General features: G+C 50.1%; 2 protein-coding genes and 1 long non-coding RNA gene across 8 annotated transcripts in view; 2 read left to right on the top strand and 1 right to left on the bottom strand.

The window, feature by feature from the left end:
* The window catches only part of DHX30 (DExH-box helicase 30), a 215,867-nt gene that overhangs the window by 23,986 nt on the left and 166,097 nt on the right, over positions 1-25,784 (bottom strand). The window contains exons 1-2 of one of the 6 annotated variants that reach the window (XM_075082074.1): positions 10,936-11,176; positions 6,362-6,413 (exon numbers count right to left, since the gene is read on the bottom strand). In XM_075082074.1, the coding sequence (XP_074938175.1) occupies positions 6,362-6,392 (31 nt within the window). In that variant the 5' untranslated portion in view covers positions 6,393-6,413; positions 10,936-11,176. Of the gene's footprint in view, positions 1-1,811; positions 2,094-2,206; positions 2,436-6,361; positions 6,416-10,078; positions 10,101-10,138; positions 10,209-10,935; positions 11,177-25,784 lie in introns of those variants that run through there. The other 5 variants (XM_075082071.1, XM_075082073.1, XM_075082072.1 and 2 more) reach the window with 5 other exon arrangements.
* On the top strand, positions 12,067-12,562 carry LOC142052285 (uncharacterized). Its single transcript, XR_012658791.1, has 2 exons — positions 12,067-12,157; positions 12,473-12,562. It is a non-coding gene; the product is annotated as an uncharacterized LOC142052285 (long non-coding RNA).
* LOC142052271 (KAT8 regulatory NSL complex subunit 1-like) overlaps positions 17,221-25,784 on the top strand; it is a 28,689-nt gene continuing 20,125 nt past the window's right edge. Inside the window, exon 1 of the mRNA XM_075082034.1 lies at positions 17,221-17,678. Coding sequence (XP_074938135.1) covers positions 17,296-17,678 — 383 coding nt within the window. The 5' untranslated portion in view covers positions 17,221-17,295. The remainder of the gene's footprint in view (positions 17,679-25,784) is intronic.

The raw sequence follows: 25,784 nt of genomic DNA, 5'->3' as shown, positions 1-25,784 counted from the left end.
TCAAATGAGGCTAGCTTACAAGACAATAGTTTACAAGTTGAAGGCTTAGAACTTGCCCTCATAAATAGTTTTTTAAAATAACTTTTATGATCTCTACATGTTCAAGTAGCAGCTGTACAGGTAGGGCAGACTCGCGACAAGACCCTGAGGACTTTTTATTTGCTAATCTGAAATGAATCTTCCCATACTGCCAAACTCTCACCAGAAGAGCCTTGCACAGTCAATCCACCACACAAATCAGAAGGATGAGGGCAAACCCAGCAAGCTCTCCCCACGTGGCTCTCGCACGGCTGCCAGGCATCTCCCACTCACTGCCCGGAGCCGTGTCCCCACCAGCCCCCTGAGCTGCAGGTGACCTTACAGGGATAGTCACGACATGGAACTGTGCGGGCGCGCCACCGATCGCAAAAGGCGCTCCAGGAAAGTGAACAGAAGCCCAAAGTTAAAGTGCTCAAGTACTCTCTGAAAACACATGTTAGAAAAAGCGCTGAGGAATGAAGTACAAAAGAGGGAAGGGGAAAAAAGAATTGGTTTACTACTATTCTCAGGCAACACCTGAACCAGTTCATTAAACAATAATTTGGGGTGGTTTAGCATTTACTTTAGAAGTTAATTTGCTCTGTTGAACAGCTTAAATGCAACAATTGAAGACTATCTGACTCTGAATTATAAGATAAAGCTCAGAGCTTCTGAAACGAAAACGGAACGAAGACCTAAAGAATTCAGAAACTACAGAGAGAAAATAATAATCTTTTTAAAAAGTGCTGGAGGGTGGGGAGGAAGCACAGAACACAGAAGGATAAGGGAAAAAAAAAGTTGCTTTTATGTAACAGTAAACCAAATTTCCAAAGTGGAAGATTACAGCCTACAGTGGAAGAAATAAAACTGAAACCAAAGCAGTGATTTTACTAAGGGAAAATGTAGTAGTTCAACTCACAGCCTGGAAACAGTAACCTCTGGCACAAAACTATTCATATCTTTCTAGACTAGAAGTGCTCTTCACATTTCATAATCTAATAAAAATCAATTGTCAAAACACGACATTAAAACACACTTTCAAATATTATTTTAAAAAGAATAGTGATTCTTTCTGAACAGCAGGAAAGCATTTACCCTTCAAACACCCAAACCCCACGCCGTCTCACACAGCTCTCTTGTAGGCCGAAGGACTGGCAACCAAAACAGAAATCTTCTGAGCTTTGGACAGAGACATCACCCCCAGCCAGATTTACCGACATCACAAATGCCAGGATTTACGTTAACAAGAGCTGCCTGTATCTCGATCCGTGTTTCATTCAGCTCGGGCAGCAAGACTACCTGGTGGAAGGCCAGACCGAAGCCCTTTGTACACGGATCGCGGATAAAGCGACGCTCCGAGCCGCCCGCAGCCTGCTCCTGCTCTGACCTAACGGAACTTGCTGCACGGCGACAGCAGAGCAGTTTTCCTGGCGGATGCTCGATGGGCGTGCTCAACCCATCAGGATTTCTAGCTAAAGATCCATTTACGATTTTTCTCTCGCGTCAGACGATCAGAAGCAGCGAGGACTTTTGGCCAGGGCCGCCTCAGCTCGGCTTCAAACCGGCGACCTTGAACGGAAGGGTTGCGCACGCCTTTTCTGTTTTCTGAAGAAACCCAACTCTCCCCGTCCTCCCGCCGCCAACAAAGAACGCCGCACACTCGCGCAGCGCGGCGGGGGCCGCCACAAAGGCCTCGGCCCTCACTGCCCGGCTGGGGTTCCCGGAGCTCTCCGCGCCGCCCGCGCCGGCCACCGGTCCCCCCTCCCTCGATGGGGAGCCCCCAACCCCGTTACCTGCGGCGGCGGCGCAGCCGTGCGTGCAGACCCCGCCGCAGCTCGCCGGTTCCTCTCCTTTGCCGCGCATCCCGGCGAGGAGCCCCTTTCCCCGGGGGCAGGGTGGCTCAGAGCCGCCCACCCACCCGAGTACGCGGCCCCGGTCGCCCCTCCCAGGCGCCGGGGGAGGGCTGCGGGCGGCCCGATGCGGCCTGGCCCAGCCGCCCGGAGTGAGAGGAGGCCGGCTGCAGGCGCGGGGACGTGCGGCGCGTTCACGATCCCTCCTCCCAGCACCGGGCAGCGGGGCTCGCTCCTCCCTTCCGCTGCGTGCGGGGCCGGCCCGGCGCGGTTTCCCCGGCCGCCGGGCCGCGCACACCGGGGTCGCCGCCGGTTCCTCCCCCCGCCCCGCCTCGCACCCTTCACCATGGCGGCCGCCTCCTCCTCCTCGGCGCCCGGTTCCTCCTCCTGCCTCGCCTCCTCGGGGCTCTGGGACGCCGGCAGCCGGGTGCAGAGCCCTCGCGTCCCCGGCGCGGCCCGGTAGCAGCGGCAGAGGCGCAGCGGCCCGGCCGAACCGCAGGCCGCCGCCGCCTGCAGCAGCAGCCCCAGCGCCGCCATCTTGAGGTTGCCCGGCGCCGGCTTCAGGCAGGGAAAGGGAACAACGAGGCGGCCGGGGAGGCCCGGCGGGAAGGTACCTCTCGGCGCCTCAGCGCCCCCCGGCGGCGGGGAGGACCGAGCGCAGGCGAGTGCCTCCTGCACCCCCCAATCCGCAACGGGGGGTCGCTGAGCCCAGGCGTGGGAGATGCGCGGGCAGCGTGTGTCCCCCCCACGCCACCCGGGGACTGCCTCGACACTGCCAAGGGAGGGGAAAACCCCCCTGCTCTCGTGTTCCTGCCACAACACGTGGCAGCAGAGAGGGGCAGAAGTTTGCCGCGCTCCCGCCTGCGAGGTGCTGGGAGGAAGGCAGAGGACTCGCGCTGCCCACTGAAGCATTAAACCAACATAAAGACACTTTTTTCTCTTTTAAACAAACGAAAAATATCAACGGCACTTGCATCATTATGCTCCACCAGCCCTGCCCGGAGCTGTTTGTCCTCCTGACATGTGCGCGTCAAATAGAAACAACACAGCAAGTCAAAGCCTGCGCTCGTACGCCGCCGGCGCATCACGCGATACGGACACAGGTCGCCTCCAAGGGCTTTGTGATGATTTTCTAAGCATCGCAAAATCCCCCCCAAAAAATTAGGATGGCTTCACACACACTCAAAGAAACGTTACCACAGAGAGATGAGTCATTTGCTCCAAGATCTGAGCAACCTGGTGATGCTACTGCAAACACAACCCAGCGGCCAGTCCTCCAAATAGGGATTTTCTTTCAGAATAACCTTCCTACGTGAGAAGGGGGGGGGAGGAAGCACACGTGCGATTTTTACTATGCTTCAACAGCGTTTGGCTGCCCTCGGCTTCACTCCTGCACACGTTTCTTGCAATCCTCGCATGTTTATTTACAGGCAAAGCAATTTTTCTGATTGTATTAAAACAAGCACCGTCAAAAAAAAAAAAAAAAAGATTCAGAAACCGCCCCAGAACCTGAAAGCCGTTTTGGGTTTCCTGCCTTCGGCTACACATCCACCCACCTGCACCCTAACACGCACACATGCAGACCAGGTAATTCAAGTGTATGTTAGTGAAAAGAAAGTCCGCTTGCAGCCCATTGTTTGCTAACATTTGAGATAAACACTAAAAAACCTAAAGTCCATTAGGCAGCAAGGCAGTACTTTCCCTTCTTCCACATTTTTTCCCTCCTTGAAGTCGGTCCCCGTTATTTGGCTCTGTACGGACGACTTCATGTCCTAGGCATAAAGTTCGCAATGCTGGCTGACAAACGCTACAGGGTTTTTAAGTATTTTAAAGTCTGAATTATTTTTCTAAGCAATTAATATATATAAATGTTATTTCCTCTGGCTGCAACATACACATGGGACGACCGCTCAGTTGTGCGTTTTGTTAAACCAGGGTGTCATTTTTTGTCAAATACCTTATTACTCAGGGAGCATTTTGCGGGTAAACCAAAAATTTACATGAACGGTCATTTAAGCATCATAATGGTAAAAGGGGAGTTTGGGTTGTTTTGGGGAGTGAGGGGAATGAGAAATCTTCAATAAGCCACAAAAGGATTGACTAACGTAATGGCACACTTCACTTTTACAAAGCCTGTGTTCCACAAGAAGAGGCTCAAGAAGTAGAAAGTTATCAAACAAAACCCTCATTAAAAAAAACCACTTTGGAAGAGCACACATGAACACTCAGAAAAACCCCTTACTACACCAAATTGGCCTTTTCCAACACGCACTTTTCAGAACCTCTCTGAATTAGCTAGCGATCTGTCTGCGTAGTTATTTTCTGCTAAAAGAACCAAAAGCAAACGTGAAAAACCTCAGACCTTGAGGCAGCACCAGAAGACACAAAAAGGTCTTTTATTTCTTTTTTGAAAACAAAAAATAACAGAAGTTATTCTGACACTAATTATAAAGGCTTAGGTTGCAAATTTTATGGGCATTGGTCCACTAAAAAGAACAATCTCGCTAGACAAGTCGCTCAATTTAAAGAATTATATGGAAATCTTTGACAGCATGTCGCGCAAACTCTCACTTTCAGAAACAAACTTCGGTTGGTTCAGAAACAAAAGCTTCAAGGAGGACTAGAAAGAAAGGGTGGCTGGAAATAGTATGTAAACATCAATACATCCTTCTGAGAAGACAAAACTACTTAACTTGATATAGTTGCTGGTTTATTTAGTATTTTCCCAAGACCTCGATGAGGCAATAAGCTGCCCAGCAGTGAGGAAAAAATGATAATAATCACAGCGACTAAGCTGTTTCCAGTTGTGAACATCAGCAAAGAAACACAAAAGGTAACAAGAGCCCTAAGGAGATAAAGACATGGCTGGAGATCACAATGATTAAAAGCAAGACAAACAAAAGAGAACAGATAAAGTACATATCTGGGGAAAATCTTGGAAACACACAGGCAGTGGGAAGGAGAAATCTGGGAGAAGATGCTGAAAGACAGCGTGCTGGCGCACAGGAGGTTAGATGTGAGTAGGGCTAGTGGTTTGTCACCGTAAATGATATAAAAATCATCTTATGAGCACAGAAAAAATAGTTAAGACTCAGTTTATTAAAAAATTCCATAAGTCACAGATTCCACATATTCAGTCCAAAGATCTCCGTTTTGCAGAGGTGAGCGTTAAACAGCATATAAATAATTGCTTAAAGCCATCTTCCCAGGCTTTGCCAGCTCAGGCTCACTTTGATAAGCTGTGGTTAATTCATCTTCTCTAGCCAAGTCTTTGCAGAGGCAGCAGAAGCTCGTTAACAAGCCACGTTATTATGTCAAAGACCTCCTTTTCCCTCGGGAGCGCGAGTGTTAGAGCGCCCAGAGTCCCGAACCCAGTCTGGCCACGACACACCACTAAGCCCTCACAGGAAAAGTTTTTTTCTCACTCTCAGACTCCAACCCAGGTGATGCTACTCAAGAAATGAGAGGGGTTTTATTCCCAACTAAAATTACTTTGTACATAATTAACACCCTGGACATATAAAGCATTCTGGGAATTTTTGTTTTAAATACAGAACCCGCAGTATCGGTGACTCACTAGCATGGCAGCGTTACAAGGATGGCTGGCACACTGTCGTGTTCCCCAAGCGCTAAAGCAGAAGCATGACTTCCCCGAGACGGGAGGCAGTGATCCGTCACCAAGTCAGATGGATCTGGAAAGTTTTATTCCATTCTACGCACCTTATTTTAAGTCTGAGTAACGGAGTTCTGACAAGAACACCACAAGAAAACGAAACCCAGCCAGTGACTGGAGGGATTTCTTAAGAAAAAATATCCTCTGAAGAAAGAGGTGGGCAAAGCAATGACAGGGGAAAAAAGGGCGTGACAACAGTTGACAGATATTTAAAGTATGCAAACACCAAGGAGAAAGCACTTTACTCAACCAGTACAAAAGGATGCAGGTATGTTTAGGAGGGCAAAATTAACAGGGGAAAAAAAACCCTTTACTTTAAGCTAAACAGCAACCAAGACTACATTGTCACCTCCTGGATAACACAACCGGTCTTCCCCCCTTTCCAAATTCTGTTGCTTCCCCAAAATACTCTCCTCTACTCACTGTCACCGGGCTGATGTGCAACACTTAACTGGGGCTACGCCAACCGAGAGACTGGAGTTATGCTGGTTACAACCACCCTCCCTTTGCGCTTCAAGCGCAAGCTTTGCATGCTGGGCTCCCCTCAGAAATAAAGTCTGTCTCAAACAAAACTGGCATCATACGTCACACAGCCATCGCTCGCTCAGGTATAGTCATCTCAACTTCCCTTTTTGTCCCTAACGCATCGAGAAGGAAGTCTGACAAAGGCATGTGTAGGACAAACCTCCCATTTACCCAGCACAGAGGAGGACAGGACTGTTTCCTACAAATTAATTTTCTTCATCAATCTGCTGTAGTATTAAATCTCTGAACAAAGGAAAAAAATCAGAGTTGAATTGAAGATTGTCTCAGTCCTTACCTTTAAGGGAATTCAGCGAGAACATCTCCATCACAGTGAAAAGGGTTGATTCCTAGAAATGCAAGAGGTAGCAAAAAGAAACAGGAAATTAGAATTAATATTTCCTTTGAGATGTTTCAAGCACTTAGCACTTCTGAAACTAGCCGTCTTTAGCACAAGACAAAGCTGACAGTCTTCAGCAAATTTCACCTTGGTGTTCATATTCTGCCTGTTTCATCCAAACCCTGTGGGCCTTATTTGCTACCCTGTTACAACGGGCAGCTCTGCACCCAAAGGGAGGAAGGGGCTTCTCCAGCGGTTCATTGGTTTTGGACATCTGGGGGATATTTTTTAAAACCTTTTTAAGTCAGAATGCCAGAAGTAGGTAAACCACTGCCATTACTCCCCCCTTTATAAAGCAAAACAAGAGAAGAAATATGTACTTTTGATAACATTCTTTCCTAAAATTACGTTAAACTTTCTATTTCCTTATTAAAATAGCTTTCACTCAAATAAGAAGAAAAAAATCAACTTTGTTTTGGGGTGCTTTATCTGTGGTGCTGAATAGTGAATACATTTTAGGCATTCTTGAAAACAAAGTAACAAGGATTTTCTAATAAATTTGGGTCAGATGGGGGAGGGTCCTCACTTACACAAGCTAAGGTTAACTACGCATATTAATGGACATTCCTGTGCGCACAATTAATATCCTACAGTTATTATACTTTCAAACAGTCCATTTTTGCTTCCAGTGAAACTAACGACAAAATTACTGTTTACTTCAGCAACAGCAAATGAGGCCTCAAACAACACCGCTTTCAGAGCAGAACTCTGTGGACATGACACCTGGTTCAGCAGGTCACTTCCCTACGGGCACATAAAACCAACCCTGCCGCTGCTGACGAGTCCACACTTTGTCTTAAATACATAAAAACATGGTTGCTTGACTTGTTTAAAAATGAAAAACCATACATGCGGTAGTAATTATCAAGATGGTAGAGGAAAAGATCCTTGGTACAACTAACTGACCACACTGAACAAAGTTAGAAAACTCTTTTGTGGTCGTCGAGCAAGATTCTTAATGCTGAAGCTTCAACCATGGAGCTCAGTCACGGGAGGAATGCAAACTGAAAGCGCAAGGAGCAGACCAGTGCCTCCTTCACGCAGCAATCATCTCAGTCGAGGCACAAACCATCTTAAAGCCAACAGTATTTCTGATAAATGATACGAGTCCAATATTACTCTGGCACAAAAGAGGAAGTCCTTGAACACTCTGAAGTCATCGGAGAGATACAGCCAGGAGGGTGACAGGGAATGTTGCAATGTATTCTTAAATCTAAGCCATGGAGGTGTCAACCACATTTTCCTCCCAGATTTTTAAGCATGACAAAAACGGGGAAGCTGTCTGCTTGCAGACAGACTAAGAGTATTCCAGAGAATACAGGGAAGTTAGTCTACAACCATGTTCTGGGGCAACATACCATTCAGGCAGAGAAACTGCAAGGCTTCCCTCCAGAGCACAGACGAGTGGAAAAGAGAACAAAGAACATCTCGCCTACACTGGGATGGGCAGAAGGGCGCTTCCAAAAATAAATGCAAGACAAAGTTGAAGAAAACGGTCGTTTCTGCTCAAGACCCAGAAAAAGAAAATTGAAAACCCTACGTGAGAGGGATTACAAGGTTAGCAACTGAGTGCCCTGCCGACAAGCAAGACTTGTAGCAAGCCCCAGTTGAGATGGGGACCCTCACTGTGCAACCAACAGCGGACCAGAGTCTGAAACAGCTCGAGTCAGACCAGGTGGGAGCGGGGACAGGACACAGAAGAGAATGAAGGCATGGAGAGGTGAAACAATCCAGGTGAGGTCCATGGGCAGAATCCAGCTCCTGATGAGGGATCCCTTTTAAATGACACAGAGGAATATGAGTACTTCAAGCCTGAGCATCCAGTAGGAACATGGTCAAAGCAGAGAGAGAAGAGCTTGGATAGATAAGCTTAGGTTTAAGGCACAGGTCATTAAGAGATCAGGCTCTGGGGCATCATCACTGGATTACTCAGGACCAGACCTGGTGGATCTGGAGACAGAGGATCAATCCTGAACTGGGGACCACCTGTTTTAGCACAGCCAGCAGCCTGGTGGAAATCCGGGTTTTTGTTGAAGATCCAGATACCAAAAAACCGCACAAAAGGTGCCCAACTCTGGCAGCTGTTCACGGAACGGAATGTCATTGAACGGGGGACACACTGGAAGGTTCAAAATAGACTTTGTCAGGCTCTGATGACAGGAGAGAGATGCGGACAGGACCCCGGATTTACGGAGAGGTGAAATATGATGACACAGGACTCTTACAGACAAGGCAATGGTACATTTGGGATGAGACTCAACCATGCACGATCACGCCGTCAGACTGCAGAGCGCATGATGCCTCACGCTTGGCAAGTACTAGAATCCCAGACGGCAAAAGAAACACTACAAGTTTGTTCGCAATAGACTTAATGCCCCCACTGCAGAGGCAGAGTGAAACCTGCAAGCGTGGCACTGGAAACTGTTAGATAAAACCTCAAAGGCCTGGGAATTGAGTCTTTGCTGGGTTTCCTTAATCCACTTGAAAACAGCTACACACACTTAAGAGAAGAAACCACAACCCCAAGAAGCAAGTACATCAAGATGCAGCGAATGTCACAGAATTTCTCGTTACTGTCTAACGTGATATTCCAGCAGCGTACAAAGAGGTTATGCCCCAACTGCTTTGTCGTGAGAACAAAGGAGAAATTGCGCTGTCTTACGTATCACTCACCCGCAAGGATCACCTATGCTGGGGTCTGTGCAAAGCGGAACAGTTTGACTTCCTGCTATTTGGGCCAAAGGAGCAGTGGATCTGTGCAAGAAACCTTTCTTTACCAATCCCAATTCTGCAGGATTCCCGTTGCCGAACTCATGACAGGCTGGAAGGGGGGACAATAAAGTGCTAGAGGCAGCACCGGGCGTTGGATGCTCTTGGGATGAGACCAAGCGTTGTGGAGTAAAAGGGGCAGCCCAGCATCACAGTGCCAATGGCCACGGGGGGGGAAATGGTGACAACAGAATCAGTTACAGGAAGGTAAAGGAGAGACAAAGTAAGAAAAGGGCTGCAAGCCATGCCAGAGAACGGCTCTGTAAGAGGACCGAAGGCTTCCCCACGGCACAGACCAGACAACCAGGGGGAGCCCAGCTCCCCAAGGCCGCCCCCGACTGGCCCGGCGCCGTTCCCCGAAGCGGGGCTCAGATCCCCCTCCAGCCGGGGCTCTGCCCGCCGCCCCTCGCCCAAGCCCCGAGGGGAGGAGAGGCGGCGGCGGACCTCGGCCAGCCGGCTCCGCGCCCCGGCCGGCTCCGCTCCCCGCCGCGCCCCCCGGGGGGAGCAGCCCACGCCCGGTGCCCCGTCGGCGGGGCGTCCCCGCCCGCCCCGGCCCGCCCGCTCAGGCCCCGGCCCCCGCAGGGCCCCTTCCCGCGGGCCGGGGCTCCCCTCGGGCCGAGGCTCCCGCCCCCCGGGGCGGGCACCGCGCCGGGGCTTGGCCGCCGCCCCCCCACACCGGCTCCGGGGCTGGGCTCCGCTCCGCTCGGCCCCGCCGCCGCCGCCCCCCGGCCCCGGTCCCCCCGCCCGGCTCCGTCTCGGAGCCATCCTTCCCCTTCTTCCTCAGGCCTCGCCGCCCCCCGTCCCGGGCCTCGACCGCGGGTTGCGGGCAGCTGTCCCCCCACGCACCGCGCTGCCCGATCATCTGCCGCGGGCGGAGCGGCGCCGGTCCCGCTCCCCGACACTCACCTCCTCCCGAGCAACTCTCCGCCGCCGGTCCGCCGCCGCTCGGACTACAACTCCCAGGAGCCCCCGCGATCCGCTTCCGGGGCACCCCCCCGCTCCCGGCGCCATCTCTTCCGCTCTTTAGCCCGGATGTGAAACCTCCCGCTTTTCCCCGTGCCCCCGCCCCCGCTACGAGAGTGCGAGGCCGGGCGGAGTGGCGGGGCCTGTCCCCATGGCAACGGCTGCAGCCAATGAGGGGGCGGCCTGCGGGGGCCCGGGCCCGGGCTCTCGGTGGGTTTATCCCCCGCCCGTTTATGCCGCCTCCTCCACCTCAGCGCAGTGCGTGGCCCTGAGCAGGGAGCAGCAAGGCCTGGCTCTCCGGAGACGCTAGGCCGGACCGGGACACTGGGAAAGGCTGCAGGCCAGGCCTAACTCCCGCTCGGTTTCCCGAAGGGCAAGGTGGACCGTCCCAGGCCGGGTGTAGAGCCTGGGGGTCGGTGCCGTTCCTGCGGGGTCGTGCAGCAGGGAGAAGAGCTGCCTGAGCTGAGCACCCGTGGGCTTAGAAGCAATAAACCTATCCTGGACTTAAGCTCAGCCTCAGTCTTTGCTGGGAGCAGGAAAACACAGAGCTCTCCCATGGGCAGTCCAATAGCCAGGCTGAATAAAATAACACTGTGCTGCGTGTGATGTCCCTGATTCTGGGGAAGCCACGCACATCATTAATATTAAGCAGCTGCCGGCCTTAACAACCATGTTAATATTTAACCAACTTGCCATGTGTGTCTCTAGGTAGAAACTCACTCCTGATCTTAAATACTCACTTAGTGGTTCGAGTTGGATCTGCTGAACGCTGCAGTGCCCGCTGTCCTGGAGCAGGCTTGCTGCGGACTAAAACTGGACGGGGCTAGTTCCGCCTCGGTCACAGCACTGGGCTCACCGCCGCTTCGTGCTGGAGGAATCCTAACGTAAGCAAAGAGAAGCCACGTTCGTCCCCTGCGTTATTAAAGCCCTGGTTTGTAGCAGTCGCCTAATTGAACGCTTCTGTGCGGTTCCAGGCGCTGCCCAAAGGTACCGAGTGGCGACCTGTGAAGTAGCGTGGACGTCTCACGGTGTTTCCTCACTTTTCGGTGCTGTCCTGCAAGGGCAGCAGGAGTGTGCAAGGCCTTCTAATGCTTGGGTCCTTGTCAACAACGAGCCAAAATGTGTCCTTGCTTCCCGCACACGGCTGAAATGGCGTGGGTGCAACAGCGAGCTTCATTAATGGTCAGTGGAAAATGCGCGATGAGGTGAGGGAAGCTTAATTTATGAGGGAAAAACAGTTGTCGTCTGGGTGTGCCAATTTCTGCCGATTTCGGATTTCTGCTTCTGTGGCAATGGCAAGGCAAACGTGGGAAAAGGTAGGCTTAGAATTATGGAAAATTCGAAAGTCTTAAGTTCAGTGTGGACATTTAACACTAAACTCAACGTGGTTTTAGCAATTAAGTCACAGCTTATTTGCATGCGGTGTTCTTCACCTGTTTTTCTGGCCTTTTCCATTCGCTGCGATTTTTTGTATCATCCGCAGATTTATAAAATAAACCTTTCAGAGTGCTAGTCCCAAGAAAAGCTTTCGTTTTGGTGAGATTGAAATGACATTTGAAAATGTTCTTAAAAGCTTTCTTTACCGAGAAGAGTTGAGATGCCCAGGATGATTTAAGCTTACAGAACGTCTCTGTTTCTTGCTGTGGTCTGTGGGCCGCAGCTATCTTCGTATCGGTTGTACAAAGGACACGAGCCAAAACATGGTGGAAAGGAAGTCGTCTAAAGGGAAGAGTGTGTCAAACTGGAATTTCCCTAAAATTTATCTGCCTGCTCGCAGAACCAAAAGTCTAGGTAAGGCAGACTGAAGGACGCACGTGGGATGGGAGGAAGTGGCAAAGAATATAAACAATTTGCATCTGCAGCGGTTGCTCAGGGGTCTCCAGCTGCTGCACCTTTGTTCCGAAGATGGGGGGCATCAAGTCTGGTTATTTCTGTGGACTCTGAAGGACGAAGGGTTAACAGGTAATCTTCATCCCCCTGCAGCGCCTACAGATAAGAACAAGGACAAGAAAAGAAAGTGTTAAAATAAGGGGAGTAACTTAGGCCATTATTAGGGCTTAGTTTAGAAAGCTGGCATAATAATTCCAAAGTCATCCGTTAAGTAACAAGTAAAGCAATTAGTTTCTGGGGGCTTAGAATGGAAAATTGCTGTAATACAATGACTTTGTAGAGAATATGTCAAGCCAGCTAAAGCATGATCGTTTAATTATAGTTCTCTACTTGCTTCCTACTGATCACAGTATTTTTACTAGGATTACTTTGTAGTCTCTTTTCCAGGTAACTGAAGAGATGCTGCAAAGGCTGGTTTTAGACAAGGTCTAAATACAGTTTATCACTCCTTGTAACTATAAAATGAAGATAAAACCACAGATAGGATTTGGAGTTTTCTTTTTTTGGTTCCTGAGCTTTGTTTATCTAACAATCTATTTCTGTTCTGAAAAAAAAACAACTTAAAAATACCACATCCAGCAGAACTAACAGAAAAGCCTGCCGCCTATTGCCCTCCAGTTAACCAAACTGCTGCATAACCATTGCAGCTCCTCGCCGTATTCCTGCCCCATCCACCACCCGGCATAGCTCAGATCTTCATCTAGACACCTAAAAATCTATGTATTTTCCCCAGCCGTATCCCCTGAACTGCTGCTCCTCCGTTAACCTCTCTTCAGCCCACATCCCTTGCCGTCAGCTGTACAACGGAGGGTGAGCAGTGCAAAAGCCATGAAAATCACCCTGTAACTGCTGTGGCCAGACCGCTCGAGCCCACGCCACTGCAAGGGGGGCTGGTTTTACTCCTCGTTTCCACGTGAGAACTTGGTGTCTCTGCAGTTTTTAAATTACTCTGATGAGTTTATTCGAAACTCGTTAGCAAGTTTAGAGGTGATCAGAAAAGGTGCTGAGGGGTCAGCACCCTCTGAGGGACTGTGTCAGTGTTGCTCTAGGAAAAAAGACACCCCCGTTGCCCATCCTTAAATATGTCTCTTTCCCAAGTGAAGTTCCTAAAATCATTAAAATACTGTATTAAAATACACACACACGCAGAGATTCTGTTTTTTGAGACTGAAAACTGCTCAGTCTTCAACAAGTGCAAGCAATTAAGTCTTGCTGTAATTCTGGTAGAACATCCCATTTCATCCCAGAGAAACATCCCAGAGAAATCTGATCTTCTCATTTTCATTTACTCATTTTCATTTACTGTCTTCTATCACAGCCCAGACATTGCAGCTCTCGTTCAATGAGTTACAGGAGTAGCTGATGCTCTTTTTAGACCTTTCAAGATCTAACACCTTTACAATCCAGTTACGTTGGACTGTCTTGCAGGCTTCCTCATACCATTCTGCGTGTGCTCATACTTGGTTATATTTTTTTGCTTGTTGCTGTCCTAAAGACAAAGGGCCTAACACTAGGTTAGTGTAATTTTATCCATTGGAGTTGAAGCTTTCTTAGGCTTTTTCCATATTAAAAGGTTAATGCAGATTTTGGAAAAGCTGTGAGGATCAACTTGAAAAGTTACTGCGGGTATTTGCTTAGAAGGTGAGTTGTCATTAGTGCTCAGTTGTCATTAATGCAATTGTTGAGCTCAGCGTTGTTACTAGAAAGTCAAGAGTCTTTCTTGTTTTTCTTGTGGGATGCTACCAACAGCCACTGCAGTGAGGTGGAATCTTAAAGGCAAACTGCTGTGGCTTAGTAAAACTCAACTACAAATTCATGGAATTTAGCTTAGGGATGACTTACAGAAACGGAATTATGAGAAAGCGAGCGTAACCACCCAAAGGGCCAGAGAAGCAACTAAACCAATCTAGCTAAACAGCATGCCTCAAGAGCTCTTTTGACTTGGCCTAAATTATTTCATAATTGGATTCTATTGAAGCCAGTGAACATAGGCTAACAAGCAATGGATATGAAACACTCGCGATGGAATTTGATGAACAAATCACTGAAGTTGTTAAAAACAATAAAGTATTTTAAAGACACTAGAAGCAGGAAGCCAGTTTGAAAAAATAAATCAATTACAACCCCAAAAAAGGACAAGATCTGGCCTCGTACACTAGTTGTAAACAACAGAACAACTAAGGAAGATAATTTCCTGATCCCCTCTGTTGGGAAGGAGGATGTTAAAATTCCCTGCTGTACATTTTAAAGCTGCTGGTAATCTGACCCACATATTAAACGCTGGAAAAGCAGATACTGGAGCAAACTGACAAATTGCTTTTTAAATTAAGTCCAAGAATTGTGAAAGGAAATTGTGCAGTCAAGCTGCTAAAAAAAATATTAAAAGTACCTCTAATGGAATTTGTTAGACTGGATTGTTGGCAGCTAACACATCATGTCTTAATTTTTTTATACAAAACTCCATGCTTGCGTTTCTAATCTCTCTTTGTGGCTCTCATGATGAGATGTGGCAGGATGTGGGTAATTCTGGGATAGTAAAAAAGTTACATGGCCAAGTTCTGCACTGGTCAAGAAAAAAGGTATGGATTTCCCCCCAGCCCCCAGTGTGAAATAATTCTAAAACACCCAGTGATACCTCCCTGTATGAGGTAACTTTATAATCTGTTCCCAATTAAACATTAAAAATCTCAGTTCCTTGGAAGTAGACTGGCTCATTGAGGATCTTGGAAAAAAAATCTCATTACCTTCTCAAACACTCTTGTTCTTCTTCTTTTTCCATTTTTTGCCTTGTCTCAGGCACCTTTTTGTGAATATTTGTTAAAATGGATACAATTTCCTTCTGAATTACATTGGCCTGAAAACATGACCAGCAATCATAGGATCACAGAATGTCCTGAGCTGGCAGGGACCCACAAGGACCATCGAGCCCAGCTCCTGTCCCTGCACAGGACACCCCAAATTCACACCGTGTCTCTGAGGGCCTTGTCCAAGTGCTTCTGGAATATCGCCAGGCTGGTGCCGTGATGCCTCCCTGGGGAGCCTGTTCCAGGGCTCCACCACCCTCTGGGGGAAGGGCCTTTCCCTAATGCCCAGCCTCACCCTCCCCTGGCACATCTCCCTGCCATCCCCTCGGGGCCTGGCGTTGGTCACCAGAGAGCAGAGACCAGCCCTGCCCCTCCTCCTCCCCTCGGGAGGGAGCTGCAGAGCGCCATGAGGGCTGCCCTCGGCCTCCTCTGCTCCAGCTGAACAAACCCAGGGACTTCAGCCGTTCCTTGTATGGTTTCCCCTCTAAACCCTTCCCCAGCCCCGTGGCCTCCTCGGGACACTCTCCAGTAGCTTTATACCCTCAATGTCCTGCGGCGCCCAACGCTGCCCGCAGCACTCGAGGTGAGGCCACACAGTGCAGAGTAGAGCATCTGTACCTTCAACTAATTTATGTTGCCATAGGAAAACCTGCTTTGACTGTCAACAGCTGACACTCTGTCTTCAGCTACAGCTGTACTTTAAAGTAAACCTTTGGGAGAATGTTTTGCATGGGCAAATGGGACAACCGTGAACGCTGAATTCTTAAATGTTGCTTTTGGCTTTTCACTTTGGCAAAAATATTTAATCAGATGTTAAATAACGTTTTTAGAAACCATGTTCTCAATCTGCTACATCAATAAATTGAGTTGCCATAAACCCCTGATAAGACACTGTAGGGTACAATAGCTAAGTCTATGACCTTTTTCAGTAAAACTTCAAATAAAAGTATTACTGTCCCTTCTTTAAATAACATAAACCATCCCACCTTCTGACAAGCACATGTGGAAGCATTGCTTCTTCTGTCTTAACATTTCTTCCAGTTTATGTGCTTTGGGAGCTCCCTGCAACTTCTTTGTGTGGTTTTCAGGTGTCACCCTACAGAACAGGTCCCCTCTCCCAGCACTGTCATGCTGACTCTGCTTAACTGGTATTCTGGCTCGCAGTGTAACTGTGCAGGGAACCACGACAGGGTAATTCTAGAAAGCACTAGGGGCAGCAGACTGCCTTCTCTTCCTGAGACATTGACTTTGGTTGTGGCTGCTGTCTTAATTTCCCATGTAGCCTCTGCCAACAGAGGCTTTCCCCAACTCAGTGGAGTGTTTCTGAGGTCCACCGATGTATGGGATTAGAGTCTAAGCTTGTTTTTGCTTAAGTGTGTGAGTTGTTTTTTTCCAGTTTTGCCCACTATTCTGAAACTTAGCAAGGCCTGTTGTGACAGGACAAGGGGGATGGTTTTAAACTAAAGGAGGGTAGATTTAGACTGGATACAAGGAAAAAATTTTACAGTGAGGGTGGTGAAGCACTGGCCCAGGTTGCCCAGAGAGGTGTGAGATGCCCCATCCCTGGAAACATTCAAGGCCAGGTTGAACGGGGCTCTGAGCAACCTGATCTGGTTGAAGATGTCCCTGCTCATGGCAGGGGGCTGGACTGGATGGCCTCTAAAGGTCCCTTCCAACCCAAACCATTCTATGAGCTACCAATACTCAGAATCTTGCTCTGGAGAGAGGGTGGTTTGTGAGCTACCTGCTGCAGAGACCTGGTTCCTCCCTACTGCGGCCCGGTGAGCTGCGTGCGCCGAGCACCTCCTTCCCTCATGCCCAGACAAGACGGAAAGCCCTCGGGTAGTTGGCTGAACGCTGACTTTTCATTACTTGGTCTGGATTAATCACTGGCCGGGATGCTTTGAGGATTGCATTAGCGTATGAAACGGATCAAGGGCGGAGGACGGGGCCCCGCGGTGGAAGCGGGCCTTGTACGATACACCTTCTTTGTTCGTTGTGTCCAGGACGTGGGGGCGGGGCGGTCGCTGCTACTGACAGGACCACTGCGGCGCCTCCCGCTCCGCGACAAAATGGCGGCCGACGCCCCCGGCTCCCCCAACGTCGCGCTCCCACAGAGCGGCACCGCCCCCTTACCGCCTTACATAGCCCGGGGGCGGGCTGAGAGTTACGATTGGATCTCGAGCCTGCCCTTCTCACCGCTCCGCCCCTCCTCAGCACGTGCTGGCACTATTTACCCCTTCTGGTTGGTTCTGAAGGGAGCGCGTGCTCCATCAGCCAATGAGTGATCGGCGCCTCGACCGGCGGGAGGCGGGGCCGGGGCGCGCCTGCGCATTGCTGAGGTGAGCGGGGGATAGCCCGCGCTGCCCGTGAGGCGCGGTGCCGCCTCCCCGCCCTTGGCTCCGCATGGCGGCGGCAGTAGCCGCGGCCCCGGGGCTGTGGGCGCTGCCCACCGGGCGGGCAGCCGCCGCTCGGGGCCGTCAGACCGTTCTGTGGAACCGGGCGCGGTGCCTCCGCCGCCGGCTGCGGGCGCTGCAGGCCCGGCAGGTGGAGCGGCACGTCCGGCACCAGCTGGCCGGGCTGGTGCGGTACCTGGGGCGGGTGGGTCCCGGCGGCTTGTCGCCAGCCCTGGTCCCCGATCTGCGGCTGCTGGCGGCCAGCGCTACCGCCCGCCTCCGCGCCACGCAGGGCGACTGCGACTCCGATGCCACCGGCAGCAGCAGCGGCTCCGGCGAGGAGAGCGAGACGGACGGCGGGGGGCGGCGGAGCCCCGCCGCGGCCTCCCTGGCGTGAGTAGGGGGGTGCCGCGGTCCTTCCCCGCGTTGCTTAAGTCTAAATCATCGTTTTAATAGAGCTTCTTCTGAATATCGGGTTTGGTTTTTTTGTTTGTGGGTTGGTTTTTTTTTTTGTGGTAAAAGAGTGAAAAAATGCTGTTTTGCTTTCATTATCTGTTTGCTTTTCTCCGAGCTTCGTTCCTTAAACCCCGAAGCGACCCCCGTGTCGCCGGCAGGGGACGGGGCCGAGGGCAGCAAGAATGGGGGATCTTACCTTGTATTCACCCCCTCATCTTCCTCGTGAGATTTATTTTTTTTTTTTTTCCCCCTTGAAAACTCGTACACCAAGTATTCACCGTATGTGCTTTTTCTGGTGCTTTCTCCTGTGGTTTTGCATCCCTTCGGTCAGATGCTCACATCTTACCTGTGAAATGAGTTGCTCGAACAGCCCTTGCAGTGCATGTCGCTTCGTAACGCTCTTGTGTCCGCCTTGGCTAAAGGGTACGAGCGCGGTCCGATTTGCGGGAAGAGGTGGCCTGTTGTTAGACCGCCTGATGTGTCTGGTGGGGGCGGAGAGGATCAAGCTTGGTCACGGTTTGATAAATAAAGGCTGTTTTGCGATAATGTTAATAGAAAGGAGCTAACTGAATCGGTGTCGATGGTGGGACAAACAATAAGAAGAGGAAGCTTCTACCTCTAGGAAGGTAAAGGCTTTTTAGAAGCCCAGTGTCTGCACTGACAATGGTCTTCTGTACTATTCCGAACCGAATTAAAGTGCTTTTGCAACAGGAATGTTTTGAAGTGCACTAGAAAGCCGTACGCGCCGGGTTGGATGTGGCAGGGCTGCCGATCTCGGTGGTGGGCGACGTGCCTGCGTTTCACTGCAAACGCGCAAGACACTCAAAATGATCGGTTTTGATTTTCTGTCTGCGGTCAGTAGTCTGGCAGCTAGCTATGATGAGAGCAGAGGTCTTTACTGCTTTTTTTTTTTCAACTTTATGTCTAAAAGTAGTACTTGTGTGGTCCATCAAAGGATGCAGTTTGATAAGAGAAGCAAGATAACGGCTAGCTGCTGGCAAAGGGGGTGGCCCGCTCCCTGCTCCAGCACAGCCTCTCTCTGGCTCCCAGGTGGGCTGGCTCATGGTGCGAAACTCTCAGCTCTGTAGAAAAATGAGTTTTGTTCCATTGCTTTGTCTCCTGAAGCCGGTGTTTGCGGTTTTAGGTATTTGCCAAGAGGAGGTCGTGGGGCGGAGGAGAGAGACGCAGGGCTACCTCGCTTGGCTACTGCTATCTCAGGGGAAGATTTAATTGCCTTTTAGGAAAGACGCAAACCAGCAGTGGTTCTGTATGGTAATTTAAAGTTGGTTAGCACAGATTGTAAAGCCAGGTGATGTTTTATACTTGCCAGATACATCTGCTGAGTGGTTCAGTGTATGTATGGGATCCTCTAGTATTTGTACCTCATGGGGCTTCATCTTGTCAAGTGCTCTGAGGTTTGCTGCCCTTTAAAGAGGGGAGACGGCGATTAGCCTTACACATCTATTAAGATTTGGCTGTGTTGTAGAGATCCTGCGTTAATCTTTTTCTAACTCTTTTATTGAAGTAACTGTTCCCTCCGCTCTGAGATGAGGGATGACCTGTTCGGTGGAAACCGATAGCTGGAATGACCGTCTTGGGGGGGGGAAGGAGAGTAAAGCTGTCTCAGACTTGCATCTTCTGGCATTTCCTGCAGGAAGTTATTCTTTGTCTGTCGGTGATGAATAAGTGCTTTGAATGTTAATTGTCCTCATTCCACTTCAGAACCCGGAGGTTGTTCAGATGGAAATCTGTGTAATCCCACCCGCTCTCTTCCCAATAAACCGTTGCATTCCTGCCTCCACTGGCTCTCTCCGGAGCATCGGCGAACTGGCAATGGCCGGATTCTGCCTCCCTCGGCATTCGGAGAGCAGCCAGCCCTTTGGAGAGTAATTCATACCAGGACAGAGGACCCCAAAAAAACTGCAGGGGAGTTTGTGGGAAGCTTTTATCTGCCAGGAGGGCAAGAAGGTGGTGGAGTAGAAGGCATCAGGCAGTGAGCTAAGTCTATAGTGGTCTGCCTGCTTCCCTCTGTTTATTAAGGCAAACAAACAAAACCAAAAAAACCCTCAGAACTGATTACTTGGCAGGCAAAAATGGATCAAAAAATTCTTGTGCATAAATCTGAAGTAGCAATTTCCCAAAATTATGCTTTTCCCAGCATGGTGCTGATCCTCTTTATCTTCCTCTGGCTTGTTTGTCTAGATCTTTTTTCGTACACTTAGAAATGTGTGGTGTTTAGACACATTCTGTATTTATTCAGTGTTCTTCCTATTGATTTGCAATGTAGCTTTGCTTGAATGTACCTCAGCTTGGATTTTTGTGGGAGCTGAAACATTTCAGAGGGGTGTTGTACACTTCCATTTATTTGTAGTGAAGGCATGTTGAGATGAAGTTTTCAAGTGTTTTTCCCGATTTTTGGCTTAATTCTAGTCTTGTAAAACAGAAGAAGAACCTCAACTTGCAGAAGAAGATTCTAAAAGATACTGATGTTGTTGGATTATTCCCCCAGAGAAGCTGTGGATGCCCCATCCCTGGAAGTGTTCAAGGTCAGGTTGGGTGTGGCTTTGAGCAACCTGATCTAGTGGAAGGTGTCCCTGCCCATGGCAGGGGGTTTGGAACTAGGTGATCTTAAAGGTCCTTCAAACCCAAACCATCCTATGATTCTATGAAATAATCAAGACTTACATGGATATAGACCATTGCAGTTGATTATCACAGCTTTTTCTATTGTACTCTATACTGGTACATTTGTGAATTCATAGGCTAAAGTAGGAATTCTGAGGAAGCCTTCAGTTTGCCTTGCATCTTTCCATGGCTCTGTGTTACCAGCTGATGAAGTGGTTTTCTCTCAGACTGAGTAACTTCCAGGACACTAACGTCTTCCATTGCCCCTTCCTGTTATCATCTATAATTTTTTTTTTAATCAGAGTGGAGTTGGAAGGAGTTCTGGTGGTGTTCCAATTCCAAATGGAATTGTAGCCTGAAAACTCTTTCCTACTATTTAATCTCTTTAGCCATCTTCAGCTCAGAATTACTTAAAAAATTTTTTTTACTGGCCGCTCTTGAACAGTGCTTGTTTTTATCTAGTAAAGTAGGCCTGTTCACCTTAATTTGTGAATGTTGCCACATTTGAAGACCGAGAGAGAAGAGGTTAGATGTCCCAGTGTTTTCAGGCATTAGAAACAGCACGTTCCCGCTGTGGTAAATTTGGAGGAGGAAGAAAAAAATGAAATCCTGGTCTTTGGAAGAGGAAGATGGTAGTATCCAAAAAATTAATTAAGTAAAAGAAAATGTCTGCAATAAGACGGATTTCAGGCTGGAAGGTAAACTGTACTTTGAAGGTACAACATTTGGGTTGCTAAGGTCTTTGCATCAGTAAAAGCTGGTCTGTTCTCAGGAGAGCGCACCAGCTAAACTTCCTATGGGAAAACCTCATTCCCAAGCATTTGGTCAGTCAAACTGTGGCTTGGCTTCCCTTTGGCACGAACGTGGCGGTCAGAAGGCTCCCGTTCACTGATGTGCTGACTCGGCTCTTTGAGGTTCCTTGGAAGCTGCATGGTTAGCTTGGGGCCCCTTCCAACTTCTGTCTCTTCTCACACATTGATTCCCAATTGTTTCTAGAAACTTTAATATAAAGAACATCCAAAGTTTTTTCTTTATTTAAGAGATCTTATTTTTTTCATCTAGTCAGTGCTCTGTTCTTACGTTTGATATGTTGTTCTAAGTAATTTTTTATGTGTTTCTTCATTAAAATTAGAGTTCTTAAACTGTAGCCACAGCTGATCCTATGCAGATACAGCAGACTCCCGCACTGATGAAAGGAGTCTCTTAACATTTGCCCAAGTGGTTTTAGCCCTAATTGTTATCTGGTCTTTGTCCTGTAGCCGTCATAGTGCTGCTGTAAAGTAGGTCATGCGCTTGCTGAAGAGAGGAAAAAAGAAAGCCCATACCCTGCCATGGCAGTAGAGGTTTGAGCTGAATTACACTGGATTGTGAAGTGAGTGGTCCTGAGTTAAGAACAGAAGATTAAACTTAAATTATTTTTTTTATCCCTATTCTTTCACAGGCAGGTTCCTGCCTGCACTAAAAGATTTTTTGAAGTTATTGCAAACTATTGGTGCAAAACCAAAAAACATAGGCCAGAGCTTCCACAAAGTTCCACTTACAAAGTGGCGTTTGCGTTAGCCATTGTTTCCAACTCTAAAGTGACAAAGTACTATTGCATAGCTGTATTTTGCTTACAGTGTGAGGATTATTGGAATGTGTGCTTCTTTTAATCCCCATATATTCAGATCAAATGCTAAATGTGTTTAGGATTTGGAAGCTACAAATGTTTTTTAGACTCCTTTCTTAAAAAGAACAAAACTCTGAGAAAGTCTTTAAGCCACAAGGTCATCTTAGGATTGCAAATTTATGTATGGGTGCAGTTACTGATAGAGAATCACAGAATCCCAGAATGGTGGGGGTTGGAAGGGACCCCTGGAGATCACCCCGTCCCACCCCCTGCTTGAGCAGGCACCCCCAGAGCAGGGGCACAGGGCCGCGTCCAGGCGGGGGGTGAATGTCTCCAGGGAAGGGACCCCACAGCCTCTCTGGGCAGCCTGTGCCCCTGCTCTGGCACCCGCACAGGGAAGGGGTTTCTCCTCATGTTCAGGGGGAACTTCCCGTGTTCCAGCTTGTGCCCGTGGCCCCTTGGCCTGGCGTTGGGCACCACTGAAAAGAGCCCAGCCCCATCCCCCTGACACCCACCCTTCAGATATTTATAGGCATTGAGGAGATCCCCCCTCAGCCTTCTCTTCTCCAGGCTGAACAAGCCCAGGTCTCTCAGCCTTTCCTCCCAAGGGAGATGCTCCAGCCCCTGATCCCCTTGGCAGCTCTGCGCTGGCCTTGCTCCAGCAGCTCCCTGCCCTTCTGGAACTGGGGGGCCCAGAACTGGCCGCAGCCCCCCAGGTGTGGCCTCACTGGGGCAGAGCAGAGGGGGAGGAGAACCCCCCTCGCCCTGCTGGCCACACGCCTTTCCATGCCCCCCAGGACACCGGTGGCCCCCTTGGCCCCAAGGGCCCGGTGCTGGCTCAGGGTCACCTCGCTGCCCCCCAGCACCCCCAGGGCCTCTCAGCAGAGCCGCTCTCCAGCAGGTCCCCCCCAGGCTGTGCTGGTGCGGGGGGCTGTTCCTCCCCAGGGGCAGGACCCCGCACTGGCTCTGGTTGAACTCCACGAGGCTCCCCTGGGCCCAGCTCTCCAGCCTGCCCAGCGCTCGCTGGATGGCAGCACGGCCTGCCGGCGCATCGGCCGCTCCTCCCGCCTCGGTATCGCCAGCCAACTTGCTGCGGGGACGCTCTGTCCCTTCGTCCAGGGCATTGGTGAAGGTGTTGACCAGGGCTGGACCCAGCCCAGACCCCTGGGGAGCACCGCTAGTTACGGGCCTCCAGCCAGACCCTGCCCCGTTGATCACAACCCTCTGGGCTCTGTTGCTGAGCCAGGTCTCTGTCCACCTCACTGTCCTCTCACCCAGCCCACGCTTCCTTAGCTCGCCTGTGAGGGTGTTATGGGAGACAGTGTCGAATGCCTTATTGAAGTCAAGATAGACAACATCCACTGCTCTCCCTTCATCGACCCAGCCACTCATGCCATCACAGAAGGCTGTCAGGTTGGTCAAGCCTCTTCTTCCCTTGGTGAATCCATGTTGACTCCTTCTGATAACCTTCTTGTCCTCAACATGCCTGGAGATGACCTCCAGGACGAACTGCTCCATCACCTTTCCAGGGACGGAGGTGAGGCTGACTGGCCTATAGCTTCCTGGGACCTCCTTGCCCTTTTTGAAGATTGGAGTGACATTTGCTTTCCTTCAGTCCTTGGGCACCTCTCCTGTCCTCCACAATCTTTCAAAGATGATGGAGAGTGGCTCAGCAAGAACTTCTGCCAGCTCCCTCAGCACTCATGGGTGCATCCCATCGGGGCCTATGGATTTGCGAGGACACAGTTTGCACAGGTGATCTCTGACCTGATCCTTCTCAACTGATGGTAAGCCTTCCTTCCTCCAGATTTGTCCCCTCTCCTCTGGGGGCTGAGATGCCTGAGGGCCAGCCTTAGCAGTAAAGACCAAGGCAAAGAAGGCATTCAGTAGCTCTGTCTTCTCTGCATCCTGCATCACCAGGGCCGCTTCCTTGTTCACCAGTCTTCCTTTTACTGCTGATGTATTTAAAGAAGCCCTTCTTGTTACCTTTGACATGCCTTGCCAGATTTAATTCCAAATGGGCCTTGGCCTTCCTCATCACATCTCTGCACACCCTGACAACATTCCTATATTCTTCCCAAGTGGCCAGTCCCTTTTTCCACATACTCTGAACCTCCCTCTTCCATTTGAGTTTCTCTAAAAGCTCTTTGCTCATCCACGCAGGTCTCCTGGCGCCTCTGCCTGACTTCTTCCTCCTGGGGATGCACTGAACTTGAGCTTGGAGGAAGTGGTCCTTGAATACTGTCCAGCTCTCTTGGACCCCCTTGCCTTCCAGAGCCCTAGCCCATGGGATTCCTCCTAGCAGGTCTTTGAAGAGGCCAGAGTTGGCCCTCTTGAAGTCCAAGGTTGTAACCCAACGCATAGCCCTGCTTCTACCTCGCAGTATCCTAAACTCTACCGTCTGATGGTCACTGCAGCCAAGGCTACCCCCAACTCACATCCTCAACCAGCCCGCCCTTGTTTGTTAGGATAAGGTTGAGCAGCACATCTCACCTCATTGGCTCTTCCACCACCTGCATCAAAAAGTTGTCCTCGATGCTCTGCAGGAACCTCCTGGATCATGCATGGCTGGCAGTGTTGCTCTTCCAGCAAATATCAGGGTGGTTGAAGTCCCCCATGAGGACCAGGGCCTGCAATTGTGAGGCTACTTCCAGCTGTCTGTAGAAGGCTTCATCAACCGCCTCTTCTTGATCAGGTGGCCTGTAGCAAATGCTCACAACAGTATCACCCACTTTTGGCTGTCCCTTAATTTCTACCCACAAGCTCTCAACTTGTTCTCCTTCCACTCCTAGGCAGAGCTCGATGCATTCCAGTTACTCCCTCACATAAAGAGCAACTTGCTGGTCTGTCTTCCCTGAAAAGCCTGTAGCCATCCATGACCACATCCCAGTCACATGAGCTATCCCACCATGTCTCTATGATTGCAAGACACCATGGCCCTGTGACCGCACACAGACCTCTAGTTCCTCCTATTTATTCCCCATGCTGTGTGCATTAGTGTACAGCCATTCAGAAAGGTGCTTGAGCACACAGGTTTCCTGGAGGGGTGCACAAGGACCTGCTATAGCCATGCAGACTCTTGAGGTGGTTGGTCTCCTGGTTGCTGTCACATGAGGCTGCTACGGTGCCTTTATCACTGCTCAGCTTAAAGAAGAATGCTTTCATTTCATAAGGACGACCTTGCTGTAGGATCCTCACAGCCTACAAAGGCGTGTGTTGTCCTGCATTCCAGGTTGAGATGCCAGCTCTCCCCTCCACAGTGATGCCACGAGACTTGCCCAGAGCCCTAGGTCACCTCATTCAGAGCTGTGAATTAAAACTCCCCCTTGTCCAGATGGCAACACGTGACGAGTGGTGTCCCCCAGGGGTCCGTACTGCGACCGGTGCTGTTTAATGTCTTCATCAATGATGTAGACAGTGGCATCGTGTCTACCCTCAGCAAGTTTGCAGATGACACCAAGCTGAGCGGGGCAGGTGACCCACCAGAAGGACGGGATGTCATCCAGAGAGACCTGGACATGCGGGAGAGGGGGCCTGGGAGAGCCTCCTGAGGTTCAGCAAGGCCAAGGGCAAGGTCCTGCCCCTGGGTCGGGGCAGCCCCCGGTACCAACACAGGCTGGGGGATGGGGGGATGGGGAGCAGCCCTGCGGAGAAGGACTTGGGGGTGCTGGGGGTGAAAAGCTGGACACGAGCTGGCCATGTGCGCTCACAGCCCAGAGAGCCAGCCGTGCCCTGGGCTGCATCCCCAGCAGCGCGGGCAGCAGGGCGAGGGAGGGGGTCCTGCCCCTCTGCCCCGCTCTGTGAGACCC

Source organism: Phalacrocorax aristotelis, chromosome 2 (assembly GCF_949628215.1).
Source record: "Phalacrocorax aristotelis chromosome 2, bGulAri2.1, whole genome shotgun sequence".
NCBI lineage: Eukaryota > Metazoa > Chordata > Aves > Suliformes > Phalacrocoracidae > Phalacrocorax > Phalacrocorax aristotelis.
The sequence above is the reverse complement of the archived record's forward strand: the minus strand, read 5'-3'. Positions and strand labels throughout refer to the sequence as shown.